The sequence below is a fragment of the Erpetoichthys calabaricus genome, chromosome 13 (genome assembly GCF_900747795.2).
Source record: "Erpetoichthys calabaricus chromosome 13, fErpCal1.3, whole genome shotgun sequence".
Lineage (NCBI taxonomy): Eukaryota > Metazoa > Chordata > Cladistia > Polypteriformes > Polypteridae > Erpetoichthys > Erpetoichthys calabaricus.
In genome coordinates this window covers 73,327,137-73,350,239 of record NC_041406.2, presented here as the reverse complement: position 1 = coordinate 73,350,239, position 23,103 = coordinate 73,327,137, and the positions used below count along the sequence as shown (strand labels likewise).

Genomic DNA, 23,103 nt, shown 5'->3' with positions numbered 1-23,103 from the left:
AAGCAATACTTCACCGCTGCGAAGCACGGGAATTTGGCTATATGCAGTGAGTGTGTACGCCTGATGAGCCCAGAATTAGGGCGAAACACGTGTCGTGTACTCTTTGCATTATTTGACAGTAAACTATTTTCAACCATTCTATGATCTGCTTCTCACAAATGAGGGCACCGTGGCGGATGTTAGCTGACTTGCTGGCCAACCACAAGCGTTACCTGGTAGGTAACCACCCATACAATCAGATTGTGATTCAGACTACGAATGCCGTGAATGTAATTAACCAGATCTACATGCTGTCAAATAAACGAACCACACGCCGTGGCACAATGTTAGGGGCTTCGCCTCTAGCGCTGACGTCCGAGGTTCGATTCCCGTAAGGGAGTGCAGTGAGTGTGTACGCCTGATGAGCCAAGAATTAGGGCGAAACACGTGTCGCGTACTCTTTGCATTATTTGACAGTAAACTATTTTCAACCATTCTATGATCTGCTTCTCACAACTGAAGGCACCGTGGCGAATGTTAGCTGACTTGCTGGCCAACCAGAAGCGTTACCTGGTAGGTAACCACCCATACAATCAGATTGTGATTCAGACTACGAATGCCGTGAATGTAATTAACCAGATCTACATGCTGTCAAATAAACGAACCACACGCCGTGGCACAATGTTAGGGGCTTCGCCTCTAGCGCTGACGTCCGAGGTTTCGATTCCCGTAAGGGAGTGCAGTGAGTGTGTACGCCTGATGAGCCAAGAATTAGGGCGAAACACGTGTCGCGTACTCTTTGCATTATTTGACAGTAAACTATTTTCAACCATTCTATGATCTGCTTCTCACAACTGAAGGCACCGTGGCGAATGTTAGCTGACTTGCTGGCCAACCAGAAGCGTTACCTGGTAGGTAACCACCCATACAATGAGATTGTGATTCAGACTACGAATGCCGTGAATATAAGTAGATATGTATATATATATATATATATATATATATTTGTGAATGTATGTATGTATGTATATATGTATGTCTATATTTATATATATATATGTACATATGTATATATTTATATGTATATATATATATGTACATATGTATATATATATGTAGATATGTAAATTTGTATATGTATATATATATATATATGTATATGTGGATGTGTATATGTATGTATATATGTATATATATGTAGATGTGTATATGTAGATATGTATATATATGTATATATGTATATGTTTACATAACCTCTTTAACACACTACTTCTCCGCTGCGAAGCGCGGGTATTTTGCTAGTCTATACTAATAAAAGTCAAATTTCTCACTGACTCACTCATCACTAATTCTCCAACTTCCCATGTAGTTAGAAGGCTGTAATTTGGCAGGCTCATTCCTTACAGCTTACTTACAAAAGTTAAGCAGGTTTCATTTCGAAATTCTACACGTAATGGTCATAACGGTCGACAACATCCACCATGTTAAACTTTCTTATTTATGGCCCCATCTTCACGAAATTTGGTAGGCGGCTTCCCTGCGCTAACCGAAACCAATGTACGTACGTATTTCGGTGGTATGATGCCACTGCCACTGCCATATTGAACTTTCCAACGGTCTTTGTTAGTTATGGGCCCATCTTCAAGAAATTTGGTACGCTGGGTCCCAACGCTAACTGAATCCTACTTACGTACATATATACGTCCATAGCTTGCAGCTCGGTCGCCATGTGAGGCGGCGTTGGGTCCCCCATCCCCACGCCTCCCACATAGTTGGCTGCCTGCCTATATAAGGCCGTCTGTCACTCCGGTCTCTTCATTCCCTTCCTTGCTTTGCCACGGTATTCACGTCTCCCTGCTGATAACTGCAGCCTTTTTATTTAATCCACAGCTTCTCCACTGTTATCTTGTTCGTTTATTACAATTATAGTTATTGTGTAGGTATTTTAGACTTAGTTTACATTGTTCAGGTACCCATTTCCTTTATCATTCCAACTGTACCCGCATTAACATGTTTATCGAGGTGATCACCATCGATCAAAGAACTGTCACTTACCGAGTGGTTTCCATGCCCGGAGATGGCGACTGTCTTTTCCATTCTCTGTGTTACATATTTACACGGCCATATCAGGCTCACTCTTGATATCCAGAGGAACATTGTGTCTTATTTATTGAATGACTGGGACAGGTTCAAGATGTGGACTGATGACAGTACAGGAGATAATTATACTACACAGGAGCACTATAAGAGTGAAATGCTTAAGCCCTTCACCTATGGTTCTGCATGTGAGTTGATGGCTGCCGCTGAATTGCTCGGTTGTTGCTTTCAAGTGTACCGAAATGGCCAAATATTTTACACCTTTGGACAACTGCCAATGCCTCTTAAACATCTTAGATTCACAGGTGATGATTTGAGTAGTGGACACTTTGATGTTTATGAATGTTTAAACTCTCAAAAGCTGGATGCGAAGTTATAGATAAAACCCATTTCAATTCAAACGCCTCCAATTTCCAGTAAGGCTCTGCTTCGCAATGACAATTAATAAGTCTCAGGGACAGACCCTACAAAAGGTTGGCATTAATTTGAGGCAAGATTGTTTTTCACATGGCCAACTATACATTGCATGCTCAAGAATGAGGCTTCAGGGTATGAGAAGAAAAACAAAAAGGAGTCTAAATGTAGAATTCTGCTACCAGATGTGCTAATCACTGAGCTACCAAGTTGTCCTTAGCACTCTGAGCAAAATGAGGAGAAATCGTTGTGTAATCATTTTACTCAAGATAAGCAAGACTTGCAGAGACAATGAAACTCTATCTGGTACTGTGTATTATATGCAATCCACAATGCAAAATTCACCTTTTGTACTTTTAAGGTTAATAACACAGCATGAAATGAAGAAATAAACATTTTTCAAATCAAAAACAATGACTGTTCCTCTGAGGAAAATGTAAAACAAATTATTAAGCAGGACAGCCGGAAAAGAGAGTCAGTCTCTTCGTAGAAAGAGTATTATCCACATGCATTTAAAGCAGAAATTCTGAACTGCTGCCAGTCACGTCTGTTTCTTTTTGATTTATTTTTTTATTTACAGTTCTTTACTCTTTCCTGTGCTACCTCTAATGCAACACTTGGGAGAGGGCTGCTCTCTATCTGGAGCTGTGAATTGTGAACATGGCTCTTGTGTTATTGATACAGAATTCAAACAAATACCCTTATACTTTAGGGAAAAATGAATTGTTCAGATTACACTGGTCAACAATTGGTTATGCAAACTACAGCTATTTATAACTGCTTTTTGTATTTGGGAGTGAGCCAGCACTCTATCTTCCTTAATCTATGCTTTTGTCCTGCTGCATAATTTATAGCACTGATAAAAATTTAAACATCCTCTTAGTACACAAAGTCCCCAAAAAACATTGCTGATGTCTGATACATTTTAAAGTATTTCCTGCCTGTTTGGTAGTCAATGTATATTAAGTCACTCATACACATATGAATGAAATAGTAAATAAATTAGTTATTTTGGACATTTCTTTGTTTCAACAGTAAAATGTTCAAGTAATTGAAAGGACGTTCATTGTTTTAAAAAGTGTTAATTTCTCCCCTTAATATACAGTAGTTTGATATTACAATCTCATACAGTGCACCTTTTTTGAAACCTATATGAGATGTTATTCCGCATTGTTCATTCTGCCACCCATATCGACTCATTTCTGTGTATGAATGGATGAATATTTATTAGAGACAGCATGAAAACACATGAGCTGTCACTCTCTTTCACCTTCAGGTGTAATCCAAAGAGCTGGCAATCCCTTTGCTTCTTCTGTCACACACATACACACTATCCACCTTCCAAACAGCAGAATCTCCAAAGCGATTGATGCTAAAGGTGGTCTCTCACTGACTGAGATGTTTTCTCATTTTCTCCTTCTATTAGAACTTGCCGCCATGTGGCATTGCTTTACTGTGAGTAGGATATGCACATGAGGAAGGCTACCTGCATTCAGGCCATATTCCGTGCTTTCTTTAATAATACATGGAGCTCTATTGCCATCACAGTCTTGTAATTATAATTTTAAACATAATTTACATTTGGCACCATCTCTGTCAAGTGCATTTGATGTCACACAGACATCCCACACGACGCAAGTGGTGTTGATGCATGAATGACAAAATCAGTTGGGACAAACGTATATACTTGGTAAAAGTATTTGAACTTAACCAAAATGTTTAGAAGAACAGCCCCATTAAGGCCATTGATGTTTTGGTTTAGAATGATATTTTCATTGCAATCACAATATTTCTGACAAAAATGCTCAATACATCTGCCACATAAAATTTTTAAAAGAAATGCTTTGGTGGAATAATTCCAGTTTCTAAACCAAATAGATCAGCTTTACTAAGAATGCCAATCAGAAATGGGCAGCACATTTCTCTTTCAGTATTATAACCGTATAAATTACATAACTGTTCCAAAGTTATTGGATTAAACTGAAAAAATGTATGGCTTCGGCTGACTCAGTCTATTAAGTTTTAACTTCCTATTGTCAATAACCTGGTTGGGCCCTCAGACGATTTCAGCAGATGCCATTGTGACTATGGGCAGCACATTTCTATTTCAATATTATAACAGTACAACTTAAACAACTGTTCCCAAGTTATTGAATAAAACTGAAAAAACTTGGGGCTACTGCTCTCCCTTCTTAAACAATCATCAGAAATTAGCAATCTAAAACATCTGAGGAACAAATTCCAACATAGAGGAGCAGTCAGAGGGGTGAAGCAAAAGCAAAGACAAAGACTGAGAACGTTCTCCACTGTTACACTGTAGGCAGCTACTGTAAGGCTACTGAATGCCTAAGCCTAGCCTAGGCCACAAAATATTTTCACTGTGTTTTTGGCACTCCTTTGGGAATACTGTAGAGCCATTTAAGAGCATGGAAGTCTTGGCCTAATATGGGATGAATAAAACAGCTGGCAGTATTAAAGGATGGACTGAGAAGTATGAGCAACTGGAGAATAAGCAGATATGATCAAATTGGGAAAATCATCATCAATTATCAGTTGGTAATAATGAACAAAAGGAACACATGAGGACTGAGCTACAAATCCTGACAGGGAAGGTCAAAATCCAAATAATCCAAATAAACATAAAGTACTTGAAGAAGGTAGCAAAGATCAGAACACACCTGAGTAGTAAACTAACAAAAAAAATTGTGGAAACATAGGCCTAGAGAATTCAATGCCTGAACTCTTCAAGATTATCAAGAATATCTGTTTGAACAGTGAGGCGGATAAGGTCTTCGACAAATGACAAAACTTCAAGTTAGAGAGCATGTCATACTCAATGACTGGGGTTGCTTTGAGGATATCAGATTAAATGACTGGGGATCATAAGTGATGACAGACTACGCAACTCCCTTATGGTTTCTCAGCACAGTATCAGATGTTCTGTTGTATCATAATAAGCATCACAAGATTGACACATTTTAGCAATCAATCAATGTAGAGCATCTTTTTCTTCCGCCATCTTTTTGTAGTATAACAAAAACTTGACATCTAACATGCATTTTTGCTTGACCCAAATATTCACGAGGCTCTCCTCTGTTTGTACGTCTAGAACACCTGTTTTCCTTCATTTCTTGAGGACACCCCACCAGTAGTCTTCATGCCCACTCATAATCTTCACCACACTTCCTACTTGCTGGTTGTCTGATGGTGACAGTTGCTATCCCACTTTACTTCATGAAATGCTCAGACGTGATGTGTTACTTTACACATACAAAAGAGAGCTGTCGTGAATTTGAAATGCTCCAGATGTGATGCCACTCATTTCAAAATGTGCATTTTATATCAGTTGCAAGGATTTCATTTATCGCCCATCGTTTTCTTTATTTCTCATCTACAGTATTTCTGTTTTAAATCAAAATTCTCTCCATAGAAGGTGGTCTAATTATAGGATGGAAATTAAGATTTCAACCCCAACAACTGAAAGCTGGAATATGTCAAGCATGTTTTCATACAAATATAACTTCATGCATGTGCTGCATTAAGTCCAGTATATCTTATTATGTGAATGTATTTTTACTTACACCAGCATTTGTGGTAAAAGAATTGATGTTTCTGGCTTGTTTTAGGAGTGCTTTTAGAAAGCATGAGCCCTCTTCGTGTTTGTTTCGCTCCGACCTCCATAGACCAGTACCCACCTATACGTCCACAGTACATCCTCCTAGTTGGAGGGAATTCCAGTGGAAAACCCTTTTGAAAAAGAAAGCAAATTCCTTTGAGCTTTTGGAGTATTGTGTATGGAGTTTGTGCAGTGATTCCCCCCATTTTGATCTCAGCAGAATCACTTTCGCTGCAGAAGGTCTAAGATCTCCATATCATTCGGCAGTTCTTAATAGAAGGTGGGTGACTGTTATGACTCTTAGTGTTATATTAGACCTCACAGATATATTTTAAACACTCAGAAAATAAACTATAAACATAATTCTGGTTTTGAATCATGGACAATTCAAAAATATTTTTTTTTTCGTGATAATATTTACTGTATGTTTGAGCCATAGCTATGTTTTGAATTTTACTGCCTTGACATTTTGTTGTCCAGCAGGCCGCACCATTTTGTCAGCATGTTGCCATGATGTGGCAGCTCATTGCTAGAGTCCAGGGTCACAGAAGTGATGTGTGTGGAAGTCACTACCACAACCACATAAAGTTCACCTCCACGTTAATCATTTCATCCAAAATTGTGAATAAGACTATACTAGCATGTGCTCTCTTCGCTTTGTTTTCAGTCTACTTTAGGGTCTTAACTTTGCAACATTTCTTCAACTTTTGAGCATGATCATGTTTTTAGGGTTTTGGTACATCGAATTTAATGCTACAAGGTTTAGAATCTGGCAAACTCTTACTTCAAGTTTATCTAACAGTTTAGGGCCTGGGGGGTCATTTATTGGATTTCCTGGTTTTGACCATATGCCCTGTTCTCGACTATGATTTTTTTCCTTTGCCATCTTCTGGATCTGTCAAGCCGAAGTCAAATGGGACAGAGTAGTGACTTTGTGTTATTCCATGGAAAGAAGCTTGTAATTTTCTTGTATAGTTCTTAATAAGACCGTATTCTTATCGGTGCCATGCCCTTTATTACATCTCCTGCTTGCTGTTTTGGGAATGCCCATTGGGGAGATAGCATATAACACTACACGTAGTCCTATTGGGTAACTGTTGTGGCAAGTGGCTGGGGGTGGTACCCAGCCGGGACGCCCGGAAGGACCGGAGAAGGGATTACGCCTCCTCCAGACCACAAGGGGGCGACTGCCATGGTTTAAGGGGAAAGGAGCTTGGAAGCTCAACCCTATAGGGGCCCGAGGTCATCGCCAGGGGACGCCACCGAGGCCTGAGGAGCCCTGGCCCTCAGCACTTCTGCCACACCTGGAAATGCTGGGGGAAGAAGAACAGGGACACCCGGAGTGCTTCCGGGTGCACAGCCGGCACTTCTGCCACACCGGGGAGTGCCGGCAGACACTAACTGGGAGGCACCTAGAGCACATCTGGGTGGGTATAAAAGGGGCCGCCTCCCTCCATTCGATGGCTGGAGTCAGGACAGTAGAAGGACAAAGCTCAGAGGAGAGGAGTGGAGGTGGACCTGAGGAAAGGCATTGAGGAAGGCCTGGACTTTGGGTGAGTATTGGGTTGTGTGCTGTGTTTTCACTCTAAATAATGAATAAATGTGTGTTGGTGTTCGAACCTACGGTGTCCGCTTGTCTGTGTCCCACACTGTGAACAACCCATGTTTTGTTTTGAGCAGAATTCCGCAGTTAAATTGCATGCCACCATTGCCATCTTTACAAGCTGACATATGACACTTTCTCAAGTCAAAGCTGTCCTACAACTTGTACATATTTGTACAGATTTCATCTACCATAACTGCAATGAAAAGTGGACTACATTTATTGTTTCTTTGAGCCACCCCTTGTGAGATGCATGGGAAAGTCAGTTCTGAGATCTCGGATCAAGTGGCCATTACATTGCAAATCAGACAATCCTCTACTTTAGTAGTATTATAACTTGAATGGTGGCCCTAATTCAAGGGTATCTCACACTGGTTAATATCTTTCATCTTTGACACTCTCTTAACGTTGCATTTTCTAAATATGTCAACAGAATTCTCCAAAGAGATCAGCTATTGACGCTATCCTATCAATTATGGAGAATCCACTGCATCCACTAAACAGTGTCATCTCCAGACAGAGGAGCAGCTTCAGCGACAGACTGCTGTCACTGTCCTGCTCCACTGACAGACTGAAGAGATCGTTCCTCCCCCAAACCATGCGACTCTTCAATTCCACCCGGGGGGGTAAACGTTAACATTATTCAAAGTTATTGTCTGTTTTTACCTACATTTTTATTACTCTTTAATTTAATATTGGGTTTTTTTGTATCAGTATGCTGCTGCTTGAGTATGTGAATTTCCCCTTGGGATTAATAAAGTATCTATCTATCTATTGTCACCAATATTACAGCTACTCATTCGCTTCAAAAAATGTTGCAAATTCTTGCTCTTTACACATTTCCAAGCAATACAAAGTGGGTGGATTTAATAAGCTACATATAATCCTCCTCATGAGACCAAACCTGAGAATTATACAAAGCAAAGTACAGCTTGCCTTCAATTGGCATTGGCAAAAACTTTCAGTCCCATGATGCTACTAACCTACACACAACTACAAATGGAGGTTAGCTGCTTTCACAGCTGCAATTTTACATCTGAAGTGTGCTCTTCATAAAGTTGGCTGCATGCACATTCCTTAACAAAATATGAAAATGTTACCGCTTTGGATTTTTGTACAAAGGGGAAATAATGACAATTCGTAAAGGGTGTTAGTAATTATAACTGGATTGAATCACCCAAGACCTTTATATTCATGAAAGCTTTCCAAGTCTGCTAATTAACTCAGGAAGGCCTCTACCACTTCTTAACATAGACTCCACAAATATACCATTCCTGTTTTGGAGATTACTCGGCTACGCTCTAGTGCATATGAACATGGTCATTATGACTCTGACAAGCCGCCCACCCAAATTTCCTGTTGTAATATGACCCTGATTATATTATAGCTTTGTCAAAATTAAGCACGTTCTTCTCTGAGATCTTCATTACCATCTCAAATATAGCTTACCAAAAATACCTAAGTCTTATCCTTGTCCCTTATGCTGCAGTTAACTAAAGCCATTCATCACAGTTACATTTCTACCAGCAGTAAGTTCATTAATAACATCTTTATTTTGTACTGCGAACATCATCTATAATTTTACTTCCATTATGTCAATTAGCTTGAAAGACTCCATTAGTAACACAAGGCAAATTGACTTTATTTCTGTGTTTTTTTGGTTGGTTATACTGAATAAGATGAGAAATGTCTGCAAATAAAATCCACTTTGGGGCACTGAAGAAAAAAAAAACTCCTCAAATAGTGAGAAGAGAGGTTTTGTTAAAAGGGACTAAGACTGGCTCTTGTCTTCTTAGTTAAATCAAATTGGAATACGCAGCTTAGTACTCCTTACTGTACATCCATGACGGGGGGGGGGGGGGGGGGGGGGCATGTCGGGGCATGGGCCTTGGCCGCCAACAAAAACCCTAAACTGTTCATATTCTGACTTATTCATTTATTCTCTTCCTATATTAATCTTTCATTCTTTTCCAAATAAAAACTGCTTAGAGGAAACATTTAAAATAGTAGATGCCTGTCTTTCTGTTACAGCAAGTATGGTCTGCCATTATATTAACTTTTGATCGGCTTGGTGTAGTACATTTTACCACATAAATCATACAACGCATTTACTATGCAGGTGCTCAGACAAAGCTCAATTGTAAAGAGTATTCTGTAAACAGTTTGCAATCTGTAAGATTTAAATGATCATGAAAATAAAAACCATTAGAATGAAAATTACACCCTGAGGAACAATTCAGCCAGTCAGCGCAACCCGTCCAGCACCACTGCTTCTTACAAGATATAAAAAATCATCCATAACATTGGAGCTAAAGATCAAATGAAGACTTCTAATCAACTACTGATTTTTTTAGAAGGTTCAGTTTAAACATATTCTTTGAATACTGTACCCTGTCTTCTTGTTATATTTGGAATCTCAAAATCAGCACAGTGCATTATAATAGATTTTCATACAACTGCTTCACCAGGATGTCCTTTTGCTGATAAGATCGAAACAAAGTCCCTTTTTAAATGGGCGAACGAGTCCACCGTTGATATATTTGAGTGCAAAGACTGCTGGAGCAAACTGTGTATTATTTTTTGACCAACACAGTGTCAAGTCCAGGAGTCTTGCCTCTGCCTTCCTGATATCAAGACTGAACGTAAAGTGTATAGCAAGACTGAAGCCAGAAGAAATAATTTTTAACTGCAAGACTGAAGAATTGATTAATTTACAATACTACAAAAACACACAAATGAAACTGAAAGCAAAGTAAAATACAACAAAATCAAATAACGCAAAGGCACTCAAGGCAAACTTAGCCAGCGAGATACTGTAGACAACAACAATGCACACCATACACAAAACAGAATAAAACAACAAGAAAGAATGAGCGAGTGCTATCAAAAAGATAAAGAAAACAGAGAATGCTGGCTGAAAGAGTCCACGGCATGACGTGACCCGGAAGCGTCTCCTTAGTGGCATTTGTGATTTCAGAGCACTCGATCACAGATTGCTGCTTTCATGTTAACCTAACTCTGACTCGGCAAACACCAAAAGGTATTTCATGTATTCTGCCATTGTTGTTGGTTACACTGTGTTTAAGCATCTGCCCGTTAAACAATAATGATTATGGGTAGAATTTTAAGAAGTACCTTGCCAGTAATAGCTTCCAGGTCCGCCCACCACAAGAGTTCCATCCTAAAAACAAACATGAACAAATTAGTCTTATGGGTTTTTCATAAGGGAATATTCTGAAAACAAAAATTATTAATAAAAATTATGCTAAATAATAATGTATTATTTATAAATGCCACTAGTTTGGCTACATGTGTAGAGCCTCAGGTCTGCCCACCTCAATATGTGTGCCCTTCAGTAGCATCAAAAAACGATGTCATTTCTATGCTCTTATTCTGGTAGGTTAAAACAAAACCCCTCTATGGACTACTGCCTGCTGCTTCAAAATTTTACTCAAATTCATTTTATTCCACATTTTTCACCAACATCTTAAACAGAATAAACTTAAAAGAGTACTTCTGATTCCAACAGACTAACAATGATGAGCAGGCGAGCTTTGGTGCTGCCTCAATTCTGTGCTCGTTCATGCATTTGAGTAATTGCACCAGAAGCACAGACCATATACTCCAATAACAGACCAATAATTGGCTTTTCCGCCATCACTTATGTCAGCCTTTTAACAAAAGGACTCCACCAGCCATTTAATGAAGCATTTCCTCGCTTTTGTGGTCACGCACCACTTTTGAGAATGGTGCTTCCCCTCGGAAGTAGCCGTGGCATTCGTGATGGGAAGGAGGGCTGGGATGTCTCCCATTAAGCTCTTCAGCTTTGGTCTGATGGAAGCATCGGACCCCCTTATGTGGCCTTTCTGTTCATTTTTTATTAATATAGATAGTACCATTTAGGCAATGAGCGGATACATGTTTCCTTAAAGTAATGAAGTCAAACATTGTTCTGTTGCCAACAACCATGCCTCCATGTTCATAAGCTGTTTTTCCTAATTGCTTTATGAGTAGTAAATAATACATCTTTATGCACGATATCTGCTATACAAAGATTAGCCAAAAACTTCATTTTTTTGATCACACATGACTTTCCATGATAAATGGTGACATATTTTATATTTTTGCAGGCAGGGATCCTTCAGTTAGAAGTTATTATGTCCCATTGTGTCTTTTTGCTTTTCACTTTTCTTCTGCAATGCAAACACTGCCATCATTTTGACTTGTTCCAGGGTGGGCAGGTTTTTGTGCCCCAAGTGACGAAATGGATTCCCATCAAGACTGGATCACTATTTTGAAAAATCAAGGTCAGAAACGGAGTAAGAATTGATGAATTGATTTTTTTACTTGTAGCGGTGCTAAAAATGGGGAATTGTCGAAGATCTATATTCATTCATCCATTCATTTTTACACCCACTCAATCCCATGTAGGGCTGCAGGAGAAGAACCAAGCCTGGATGGGATACTCCCTCACTCACACACACACACACACACACACACACACACACACTCTTAATTACTCTGTCTCCTGCGTTAGGTTTGTGAGAATAACAAATCCAGACATATGTTGAATTATCCCCCATCAGAGGTGCATCTTTCCAACTATAATATTATTGTCCTCGGTGGTATACTGGACTTTACCCACATGTAGGTATCATCAAGCTTTCTGAAGTTTCATTTGGCCACTTGGGTAACAAAGCCAAGCTCAAATCCCAGGTAGCAGGAGGTGAGCCAACACGCCAAATTGGCACTCCAATGATGCTAACAGCGAGTGTGTAGACAGTAAAGTCTTGGATTCCAAACCATAAGGTTTCTGTTGCATTCCCAGTAAGTAAGTTACAAAACCTGCCTGTTCTTCAGCTGCAAAAAATACAAGTAAACAAATGTAAAATAGAGTGTCTTGGGATGGTGTTCACCAGAGAATGGTGGTACAAAAAAATCAAGGTTATTAAGAAAGGAACAAAATGCAAATTCTGATTTCCAGATGTTATGGAAATTATTTAATGCCAGGGTTAGCTCTGCTGCCCCCCCAGTTACAGGACAGCTGTGGCACAAACGTTGTCTGTGTAGAGTTATCACTTTCTCCCAGTGTACCTGAGTGTTTTCCATCAGCTGCATTGGACTCCCAAAGACATGCAGGGTTAGGTTAGCTGGTGACTGTAATTTGACCCCATATGAGTGAGTGTTGGTGTATGTGAGTATAAATGTGCACTGTGATTTCCCGGCACCCTAACTGAAGTTGGTTCCAGTCCCCACAATCATGAGAGCTGACGTAAGCAGGTTTGCTGATAGATGGATGGACATTCTGGCCACTGTTGTTCATATGGTGTTACCCTACAGCCCCCTGTTGTATATTATGGCCCACTCAGCATCCAAAGTTCCATTCTTTGCAGTAACTCCAGCTCAGCAGAAATCTCACCAGGCCATTATATTGGAAAAAAAATGTTTTTCCCCAAATTTTATTAGTTTTATAAATGACATTACCATAAGTAAATCACAGTTCAATTAAATATACGATCAAAATGGCATTCAAATCATTGGTTTTTTATATTAAATAAATAAAGTAAAACTCTAACAAGTGGATTTTCAGATAAATTCTGAGGGGTTATAAAGATAGACAGATGCATCTTTACTGTAGTAATGGGGTATGAAGATTGTGGCGCCTGTTAACATTTGTTTGCCTAAACTGAAAAGGTTCAACTCTTCCAGTTTCTCCTCACAGCTCATACTTCTAAGTCCCAGAATCATCCTCATCGCTCTTCTTCTCACCTTCTCTATACCACTCTGTTTTTCTTGTAATATGGAAACCATAACTGCACATAGTACTTCAGGTGAAGCTTCACTAGTACAGTAAGCCTCAGGTTCACATAATCAATCAGCACCCTCTATTCTCCGAAGAGATGCTGTTTATAAAATCACAAAGCCGCACCTCCATTAATCTGCTAAGCTGTTGTTTTTTTCATCTGACAATCAGTTTTCAAAAGCTCAAATGCTGCAATGCAAAATATCTTCGTTCAAGTTCGTGCTCACTTAATTTAAACTAACTTATCACTCAAAAGTCAGTTTAGGTACCCATACCTTAGTGAAGTCTGCACTGAAGCCCGCCTGACAGAATCCTTGGCCTTCTGGATCTGCATTATCTGTGAACAGAATGGGGAAAAAACTATTCATATTCGGCAAGTCTGCTTCATACAATCATCTGCAAATCAGGTAAACAGGACTACATGAAAGCATACACTCCTGCATCTGCTTGTGTATCATGTGAGACAAAACAGACCTGTCAAGAGAGCTCTGTCTACCATGTACCAATGACCGAGCAGTCAGTCTTACATAACAATCCTTGCTACTTTATATTAATATCTCATGTAAAAATATGTATTGTAATGAATGCATGGTTAGCAAATAGTGTGTGTGTGCAGGAGTGGGTCGTGGGCAACGAATGACTAATGAATGAGGGGCAGAGTCGATTGTTCAATTCAAAAGTGAAGGATTATGGGAATTAACTTCTTGTTTATGATGTGTTTTGCATGTTTTGAGCATACAGCTGGACAACTGATATGTGGTTATGCAACATGAGTAACGCGTTTTCTTTTTTTCCATGAACTTTTTTCACATTGTTTGCCATTTTACAGCTTTGGTCAATACTGGGTTCTACGAGGGACGTTCAAAAAGATTCCATGTTTTCTTTTTAAACTCAATTTATTAAGAATATCAAAAACAAATGATATCACTTTTCTACACAATCACCATAATTTGTGATTCAATTTTCCCAGCGTCATACCAACTTTTTAATGTCCAATTACTACTCCTCCTGCCTTCACTGTTTCCACCGAAAATATAAAAGTGGGGAAACTTTTTGAACGCCCCTCATACCTTCTTATATAATACGCTACCATGGCTGTCTGTTTGTCTGTCCAGGATTTTAAATCACCTGTAGCCTGAAAACCGTTTTAATTATTGACCTGAAATTTGGTACACATATACTACAAGACTTCTACTATCCGCTTTTGGGTGATGACTGACCTCCAAGGTTATTCCTCTTTTTATTTTTATTTTATTGTAGAATCAACTCTTGGCAGCGGCCAGCAGGAGGCCATGCGGCCCATGCGTACGGGCGCCGTCTCACCCCTACCACCTTTGCCACTTCCCCTACTCCTTCATATCCTAAATCATTCTTGAGACAGATTGAAGATGACTTATGTGCCAGCTTAAGTGAAATATTAAAGAAAATGTACAAAATAATTCCAACACAAACACTGACTTAATCAGTTTTAACACAAAAAGATGCCGACAGAAGAAGATAAGAAGCGGGCCGCTAGGGTGGAGAAAAGGAGAGCTGCTCAGGTAGCAGCAAGCACATCAACCTCTGAGCAAACAAATGCTAAACGTACAGAGAAAGAGGATGAAAACTAGGAATGCTCAAGTCAAGTGTATTCACTGCACATTATCATGCAGTGTGCCGATACTGATTATATCATAAAACGTTTTTGTTTTGTTTTACATGAAAACATAAGATTAATTTTTTTTTTCTCACTAATCACTACAAGACAAATAACATTTTAAAATCATTTGAAGGTATATTCCTTATTTAGGAGTATTCCTTTACGAAAAATCAGCATTTCAAATGGTTGCTGTGACATTAAGGTTATTTTCCTGTTTTTGGTTGTACTTTCATTCTGTCTTTTGGATTCCCTGATGTTTGAACCCTTGTTGTGTATTAAAATACTGTGTCTAGTTTTTGGATGCGAGTTGTTTGTCTGTTTGTTTGTTTTTCTTTACATTCTTTGTTCCTGTCCTTGTTTTTTGGAAAATGTTAGATTCTTATAGGAAACATATACAGTATTGTACCATATTTTCTTGGACCAGAGATTTTATGTCTCTCCCTTCAAAGATATCTTAGTCTTTTAAAGCCTTTGGTCCCACATTTGGGCCTGCTTCTTCAAGTTGGAGCCATGCTGCCTGAGGTGGTGAGGCCTATTTTTTTGGTGCAGGTGAAGCACAAGTCTGGCTTTTGTTTTTGAGGCTTGTCACCATTATTGAGATTTTCAATAAACGGAATAACAGATGGAAGTCTTTAAACCTTCTGGAGTTTTTGAGATGGCCGCTGGAATTACGTCTAGGATCAGAGATGCTCTACAAAAGTACTGGGTCACTGGTTCAGACAGCCCTCTGGCAGATCCTCAAAATAATTCACATATGAGGCAACTCATCTTCTTAAAGGGAAAGCTGTACATGTAATTACCACTATAATGCAGGAGTTCTTTACCAACATATGCCAGTTTATGGGAACCCAGCAGACTAGCTGTTTGTCTGCTGCAACCATTGCCTTTCTTTATTTGTCTGCCTCTCTTTCTCAGCTTGGTGCCTTTTGCTGTTACAGTGCTTATCCTCCCCTGGTACCCATCAAATACTCCCAATCATATGAACATTTCTTATGGCTAGTCTCTCTTTTTTAGGATGTGCTTATTGAACTTTAAGCTCTCACCTTGTCCTTTGCCAGACAGTAAAACCATTATAGCATGTTTCAAAGTGTTCATATGGAGCTAACAGACTGTTTGATGCTTCTTACCAGAACGACATGGAGAATATTCCACATAGGCACTGAAGTTCTGGATGGCTATGTAGCAGGTGCCAACAGGGTCCTTCTCACCTGGCATCTTTAGAGCACTCCAGTGGTACAAAGGAGCACAGGCCTTTAAAAAGTACAGAAGAATGAAAACAGGGGCAGGAAAACAGATTATAACTCAACTCATAAAGGTTTCAGAAGAAAATGAAGTTAGTATACTTGTGAGAAAAGAGGACAGCTGCAAAATAAGCAAACCAAACATTTTGTTTAAATTTTAACGTATCAGCTAGTACATGATGAACCCGAAGGGTAAATTCTATACCAGCTTTGAAAAGTGAATGTACAGTACCACAACAACAAAGATTGATTTTCTCAGTAATTTATCTCTTTATCTATTTACCTACCATTGTCTCATAATCAAGGTAACATCTTAGTTTAAACTGAATCCTATCAGCCTTTTGGGATCATTTGGACTTTCAGTGCGTTTACATGCATACACTAAACTGGGATTAGGTGAGGAAGCCGGTTAAGGGTTTCTTTAAAACCTCTATTTTTTTTTTTTTTTGTTCTTTATTTCGCCTTATACAATTTCTTGTATTAGGAATTTGGTAGTTTTTGCATACCCCTTGGGGTCAGAGCGCAGGGTCAGCCATTGTACAGCGCCCCTGGAGCAATTACAGGTTAAGGGCCTTGCTCAAGGGCCCAGCAGAGCAGTGGCCTTTTTGGCAGTGACGGGGATTCGAACCGGCAACATTCGGGATACCAGCACAGATCCTTAGCCTCAGAGCCACCACTCCGCCTATGGAGTTCTGCTTTGGCATTAAACTGCACAAAAAAAGAGTTAAATGTTATCAGCAATCACGAATCCGAAAACAAGCATGAAGCCTGTGATCATTTCTTGTGTTTCATGAATTTATTTAGGCCTTCATGTTGTGTTAAGCAAATAATGCCCATCATCTTTATATATCTGTGACCTGAGCCTGTGATGATTCGCAGTATGAACACTGGCTGCTGCAGCACCTGATTCCACGGTTTCAAAATATCAATAGCAAATAGCCGGATTAAAACTTTATTTTTAGGTTTCTGTTACTGGATTGCACACAGCACACTATTTTTCTGCTTGGTTGTACGACTGAGCCCTGCAAAGGACTGACATACCAATACATGAGCTTCTTGCATTATACCCTTTGCTGCTGGGATAATACCAGCATGGATATTTTTTCTTCAATAAATAATAAGTATTGCGTCAGGTTACTCATTACTTTAAAATGTAGTCAGATTACGCAAGGCATGTCGCTTTTAACACTGCTCCTGAGATTGCGCTGCTCAGTTTAGCAATGAACGTTCAGCTCTCCAAGCTAAATTTCTCAATTTCTGAATATTAAGACAGGTTATTTCAGGGGTGTCGTACTCCAGGCCTGGAGGGTCAAAGTTGGCTGCAGGTTTTCATTCTAACCCTTTTCCTAATCAGTGACCAGTTTTCACTGCTAACTAACTTCTTTCCCTTTCATTTTAATGACCCTGTTTTTAAGGATTCAGTCCTCTGAATTTATTCCTTTCTTCATTAAATGGCAACCAAACAGAAATGAGATGAGAAATGAGCCAACAGATGACCAGCTAAACTGAGATTTCAAACTCCAACCAATTTCACTCCAACCAAACTCTTAATGAGAAGCTGATTCTTGCTGTTAATTAAACTTGTTACTTAATTCCATGGCTTGTTGCTGCTCTTATTCTGCCACAGCAGATATTTCCAAAACTGTTGATTTTTCTGTTTTTTCTAAGAACATCGTCAAAATGTTTTGGTGACCTGAGAGTTCGACTTTACCGAGACCATCGCCTTTATTTTCAGAAATTGTGCGATTGGCACAGCTGGTCATGTGGCGGCTTGTTTTATGTCTCATTATTGTTTTGCTGCTAATTAAAGAAAAAGAGACAACTAAGGGGCCTGAGTCAAGGTAATTAAAACTAAGGCAAAAGAAGTTAATTAGCAGCAAAAACTGGTTACTAATGAAGAAGATGGTTAGAATGAAAACCTGCAGCTACTGCGTCCTTCCAGGACTGGAGTTTGACACCCGTGGGTTATTTCAATCAGTAGAAGAAATAATGTAATTGCCGGAGAATTTGCTTTAGGAAATTTATCTTCGGGGCCATTCCACAATTTTCTACCAGTGGCTGCTGGAAAGCTAACACATGTATAGCCTAACAGAGTGAAACGGACATGTGCAGACTACTATAACCCAGTTAAGGGCTTACACGGCCACATAACCAGGTTACTCGTGGAGAAATCTAATCGGTGTTAGCCTGGTATCTCGCACACTAATACCCTGGGTTCTCTAACCAGAATAAGGGTTTGCATGGCATTTTAGAAACCGGGTTTCTGTGGATAAATGGGTTATTAAATCACATGCAAATATCTTGTATAATTATAGTGGCCCAAAATAAGCACTTGCTTATTCAGATTCCGAGTTTTAGATAATTTAAGTAGAAGCTTCACTTTTAACCATTCATCTAATTTCTGTACCCAACGGACTTGCCAACATTGGGCACAAGCCAGGAAGCAACACTGGTCCATTGTAGGAATACGTCATATATGCACTTATGTTCACTCAGACTCGCCAGTCAACCTCACCTGCACATCTTTGGAATTGCCAGACGCTGTCATCATCAAATCTCCTTTATCCAGTTTAAGGTTCCAGAGGTCAGAAGACACATGGAAGGGCATGCATGGTGTATCACAATTACTCTTAAGCATATCAGCCTGTCAGACTTTACTTAAAAATGCATGTTGTTTTTGGGGTGCTGTGAGAAAAGTGCCCTCAGAAACACTCCTAGTTTTATGTTTCTGCGTAACATAACCAAACCATAACATAACCATTGGTGAAAATGTGCATATACTGTATGGCTAAAAATCTCACACATTAATAAAAGCCGCCACATAACTTTTATAACTTGTAGCTTCAAACACCTATTTTAACTCATGTGCTGAGGTGTTAACGTCCCAAATGGTGTTCCACAGCTTTTCATTCCATTGTAATTCCCCTTTCCTCCAATCCAAGTGAGAGAAGAGTTTCACACTGCATCTGATCGAGGCGTGTCGACTGCAGGGATTCTAGATTGTCAAAAAACAAAATCACCTAAAGCCTTTAAAAAATTTCCCCATCAAGTAATATTCACTCTCCGTCTTTCTTTCTCGCCTTTTGTATAGTGGTGACTGGGGTCTCCATTTTCATCATATCCTGATCACAAGGAATGCTAAATAGACACAGTAATTTCCCCTAGAAATTTCCTTTATGCAAATTAACTGATTGTAATTTTCAAAGTGTTTAAGTGTTACCACACTGGGCTATAAATCAGCCAAGCTCTTAACAATGACTGGCTCTCTTAGGGCCGCACCAACTAGCCCACCAGTGCTAACTTGCTTTCAAAAAGATTTCACTCCACGAGAATTAAAATTTGAAAGCACACAATAAAAGTTGAAAGGTTGCTCCCACATCATAGATTTTCCACAGTATTTGTTTTTAAGCCTTCAGCTCAGTTCAGCCTACACCGCAGTTAATGGGCTGAACGCTATCAGCCAGAGTCTCCTTCTGCCCAGATAGGTGCTGGAGTTGCCACTGTGGTGGATGGCTGGGGATCCTACCCAGCTGGCACGCCTGGAAGGTGGAAATACCGGGAGAGGGACAATACCTCCCCCGGACCACGAGAGGGCAGCCGCCCTGGTCTGCATCGGGGCCACGGAGCACCTGGTGCACATCCAGGGCATTATATAAGGGGCCACCTCACTCTATTAGATGAGCCAGAGTCGGGAGGCAGAGGACAGAGCTTGCGAGGAGAAGAGGAGAGGTGGCAGAAGGGAAAAAGGACTGAGTATTGTGAGTTAGTTGTGGCTGTTTACTGTGTGTTACTGTGTATTGTGTGCTGTAAAGGAAGAACAGAAAACTAAACGTGTGATTTTTGGACTTCTGTGGTCTGTCTGTTTGTGTGTTGAAACTCCACACCACCTAGATTGGTTTGGAAGATTAGAAGCCCTCCTGTGAAGTAAAAGTCTGCAGTCATAAAAAAGGTCAATTTAAAGGAGCAAAACTGAATTCTCTAGAAGCAGGAACACAGGAGTATCCTAACAGTTAAGGATCTACAGTGAAGCCATTAGGGTGGAGGTTCTGATCCGAGCCTCTGCTTGCTGCGTGAGCCAAACTATCCAGCATTACTCAAACTGTAAACAGCAAAGGAAGGCATCTTTGAATGTTTTACTGTACTTGGATTGTGCATCGGAATGGAATTCGACATGAAACGCCGTACAGTGTGACTGATTTGGAACTAAACAGAGAGCACAATTAAAGCCAGGCATCAGCCTATAAATAAAAGACTTGACTCAATGAAAACCTGCTGCCACACTGGCCCACCAGCACGAGGACTGGACACCACTGCAGTTTGACTTTTTTTTTCTTCTCCTCTGCAGCACTTATGAGAAAAAAAAAAATCAGTTGAAAAGTATTAGAGCCAAGAATTTGACGTTCCTTAGGATACAGAATCCCACTCAGGCGAGCTTGAATCGACTGTGTGGGTTTGTGGTTAAAGAGATGAAGCAGAAACCACAAGGCTGCAGGTTCGTCCCCCACTGCTAACTTAGTGGGTGCCTATATGCCTCCGTGTCTATACCAGATGTAGTATAATGTGCAGAACTGTGAGTGTAAAGCACTTTGAGTAATTGTGTACCACAAAAGGTGCTACATAAAACATTACTCAAATTAAAAGTAAGCTATATAGTTCCTAGATGACGCCCCTACAGTTGGTAGGCATATGTGGGGCAGTGTGGGCGGGTTGATATTAGGCACAGTGACTTTATTAAAGTGACACATATGGGCTGAACTAATTTAAGAGTGTGCCCAAGCCCCTAATTAAACAAAATCTATTCAGCTAGCAATCTGCACAGGAATACAAAGTGGAAGAATTTGTTTTACCCAGCTATACCTTTCAGACCCCATTTTCACTGTTACATAGATCCAGGAGGGCAAAGTCTATCAAAGCAGCACTGGACTCAATACAGGTGCCAACCCAGGATGAAATGCTAGTCTAACTGGAGACATGCCCATTGACACAGGGCCATTTTAATGGCATCATAGGCCCCTGGGCAAAGTAGTGTGCTGGGACCCCTGTTTAGATAGCAAAACAGAAACATAGTGGACCCCTGGCCAGCGCCCATTGTGGCCAAACACAAAGCCAGTTTAGACTTTCCAGTACGCTTAACCTGCTTATTTTGTAATGTAGGAGGGGATGCAGGACAAAAACATCCAAACTCTATACAGACAGTGACCCGTGCAAATGTTTATCAAGTGTCTCAGACTAGGAAAACGGGCCTAATTGGCTCAAAAATCTCAGAATGATGCACATTTGGCCCTACTCTTAGTAGTAAAACATTTATCATTTTTTTTAATTTAGAAAACTACTCCTAACTTGACCAGGATTTACGGGAGCTTGAGAGATGTCCTAACTCACTAGGAGCTGCCAGAAGATGGCACTCAGGCAGAGACTGGCATTCGCATTCTGGGAAAAATCAAATGTTTTGGAAATGCTGGGTAACAATGAACTTCTGCGGTGGGCTGGCACCCTGCCCAGCATTTGTTCCTGCCTTGTGCCCTGTGCTGGCTGGGATTGGCTCCAGCAGACCCCCCCGTGACCCTGTGTTAGGATATAGCGGGTTGGAAAATGACTGACTGACAATGAACTTGTAAAACAATATGAATTTGTCAGAGAATGTATAATATTTGTAACAAATCTTGAACGTCACTCCATTTACACAAAAAAGCCATCTGCTCTATCAACCAAAATGAAAGTGTTGGTAAAGTTACATTTTAGGACACTGGAAAAATGAAGCTTTGCAATTGTGATGTTTTGAGAATATCATAACCAACCATTTCTCAAATCTTGCCCCAAATTTTGAACACCCTTACAACACGTTAGGTCAGACACAGATTTAAACATCAAGAGCTGATGTTAAAGCAAGCTCCATTCCTGCAAATCGCTGGCGTGATTGATGGCATGCACATGACGATTATTGCCTGAACTGTGGATGAGCACGCATATGTGAATCATAAGCCATATTACAGTATGAACACCCAGGCAGTAATGTATGCAAACTGTATTGTAATAGCCAGAAAATGAATCTGATTGACAGTGAAATGTCACACAGGCACGCCGAGCTCTGCATTTCACAAACCCCTGGAATATTCGTGTTACACTTTACAAGACCAGGAAGGTTTAAGGAGATGGGTGAGGACTCTCAGGGAATAGAACCTCGCAGAAGATGAGGAAGGACAGTAACGGTACTGATTAGGGACAGTGCAAGAGCAAATACGACTTCAGTAACAGTGCAGGGATTGTCAAGGCTAGTTATTTAATGAGGCCTAAACAGAGGGAAAGGGACTCTTCTGGACATTGGGCTGTGGATCACTTGTTGTTCAAAAAAAAGAGTTTGATTGTTATCAGGCTTAACTCTCATTTGGTGTGTGTGTCTCAGTCTTTCCCTCTCGGGGCTCATTATTATATCATTCTGAATGTTGTTGCAATGTGACCCAGTTCAACGCATGACTCCAGAGTACTTCATGAGTGTGTCATAAATCTTTTACAATATTTGAATGTAATCACGTTCTTTCAAATATTATTAATGTCACTGTTTTTACCTTTGTGGTGAAGCCTGAGCGTTAGTATCAGAAAACTACAAAACACCTTCACGAGTGCCGATTTGGAGCTTGGGGTAGTATAAAATGGTGACGTCATTCGTTCTCAAACACCTCTCTGGGTGTAGGACACTTCCTAACTACTTCT

General features: G+C 40.0%; 1 protein-coding gene across 1 annotated transcript in view; it reads right to left on the bottom strand.

Annotated features, from left to right (window-relative positions):
* Window positions 1-23,103, bottom strand: part of itga8 (integrin, alpha 8) — a 250,776-nt gene that overhangs the window by 208,684 nt on the left and 18,989 nt on the right. Inside the window, exons 4-6 of the mRNA XM_028817120.2 lie at window positions 16,279-16,402; window positions 13,788-13,849; window positions 10,845-10,890 (exon numbers count right to left, since the gene is read on the bottom strand). Coding sequence (XP_028672953.2) covers window positions 10,845-10,890; window positions 13,788-13,849; window positions 16,279-16,402 — 232 coding nt within the window. The remainder of the gene's footprint in view (window positions 1-10,844; window positions 10,891-13,787; window positions 13,850-16,278; window positions 16,403-23,103) is intronic.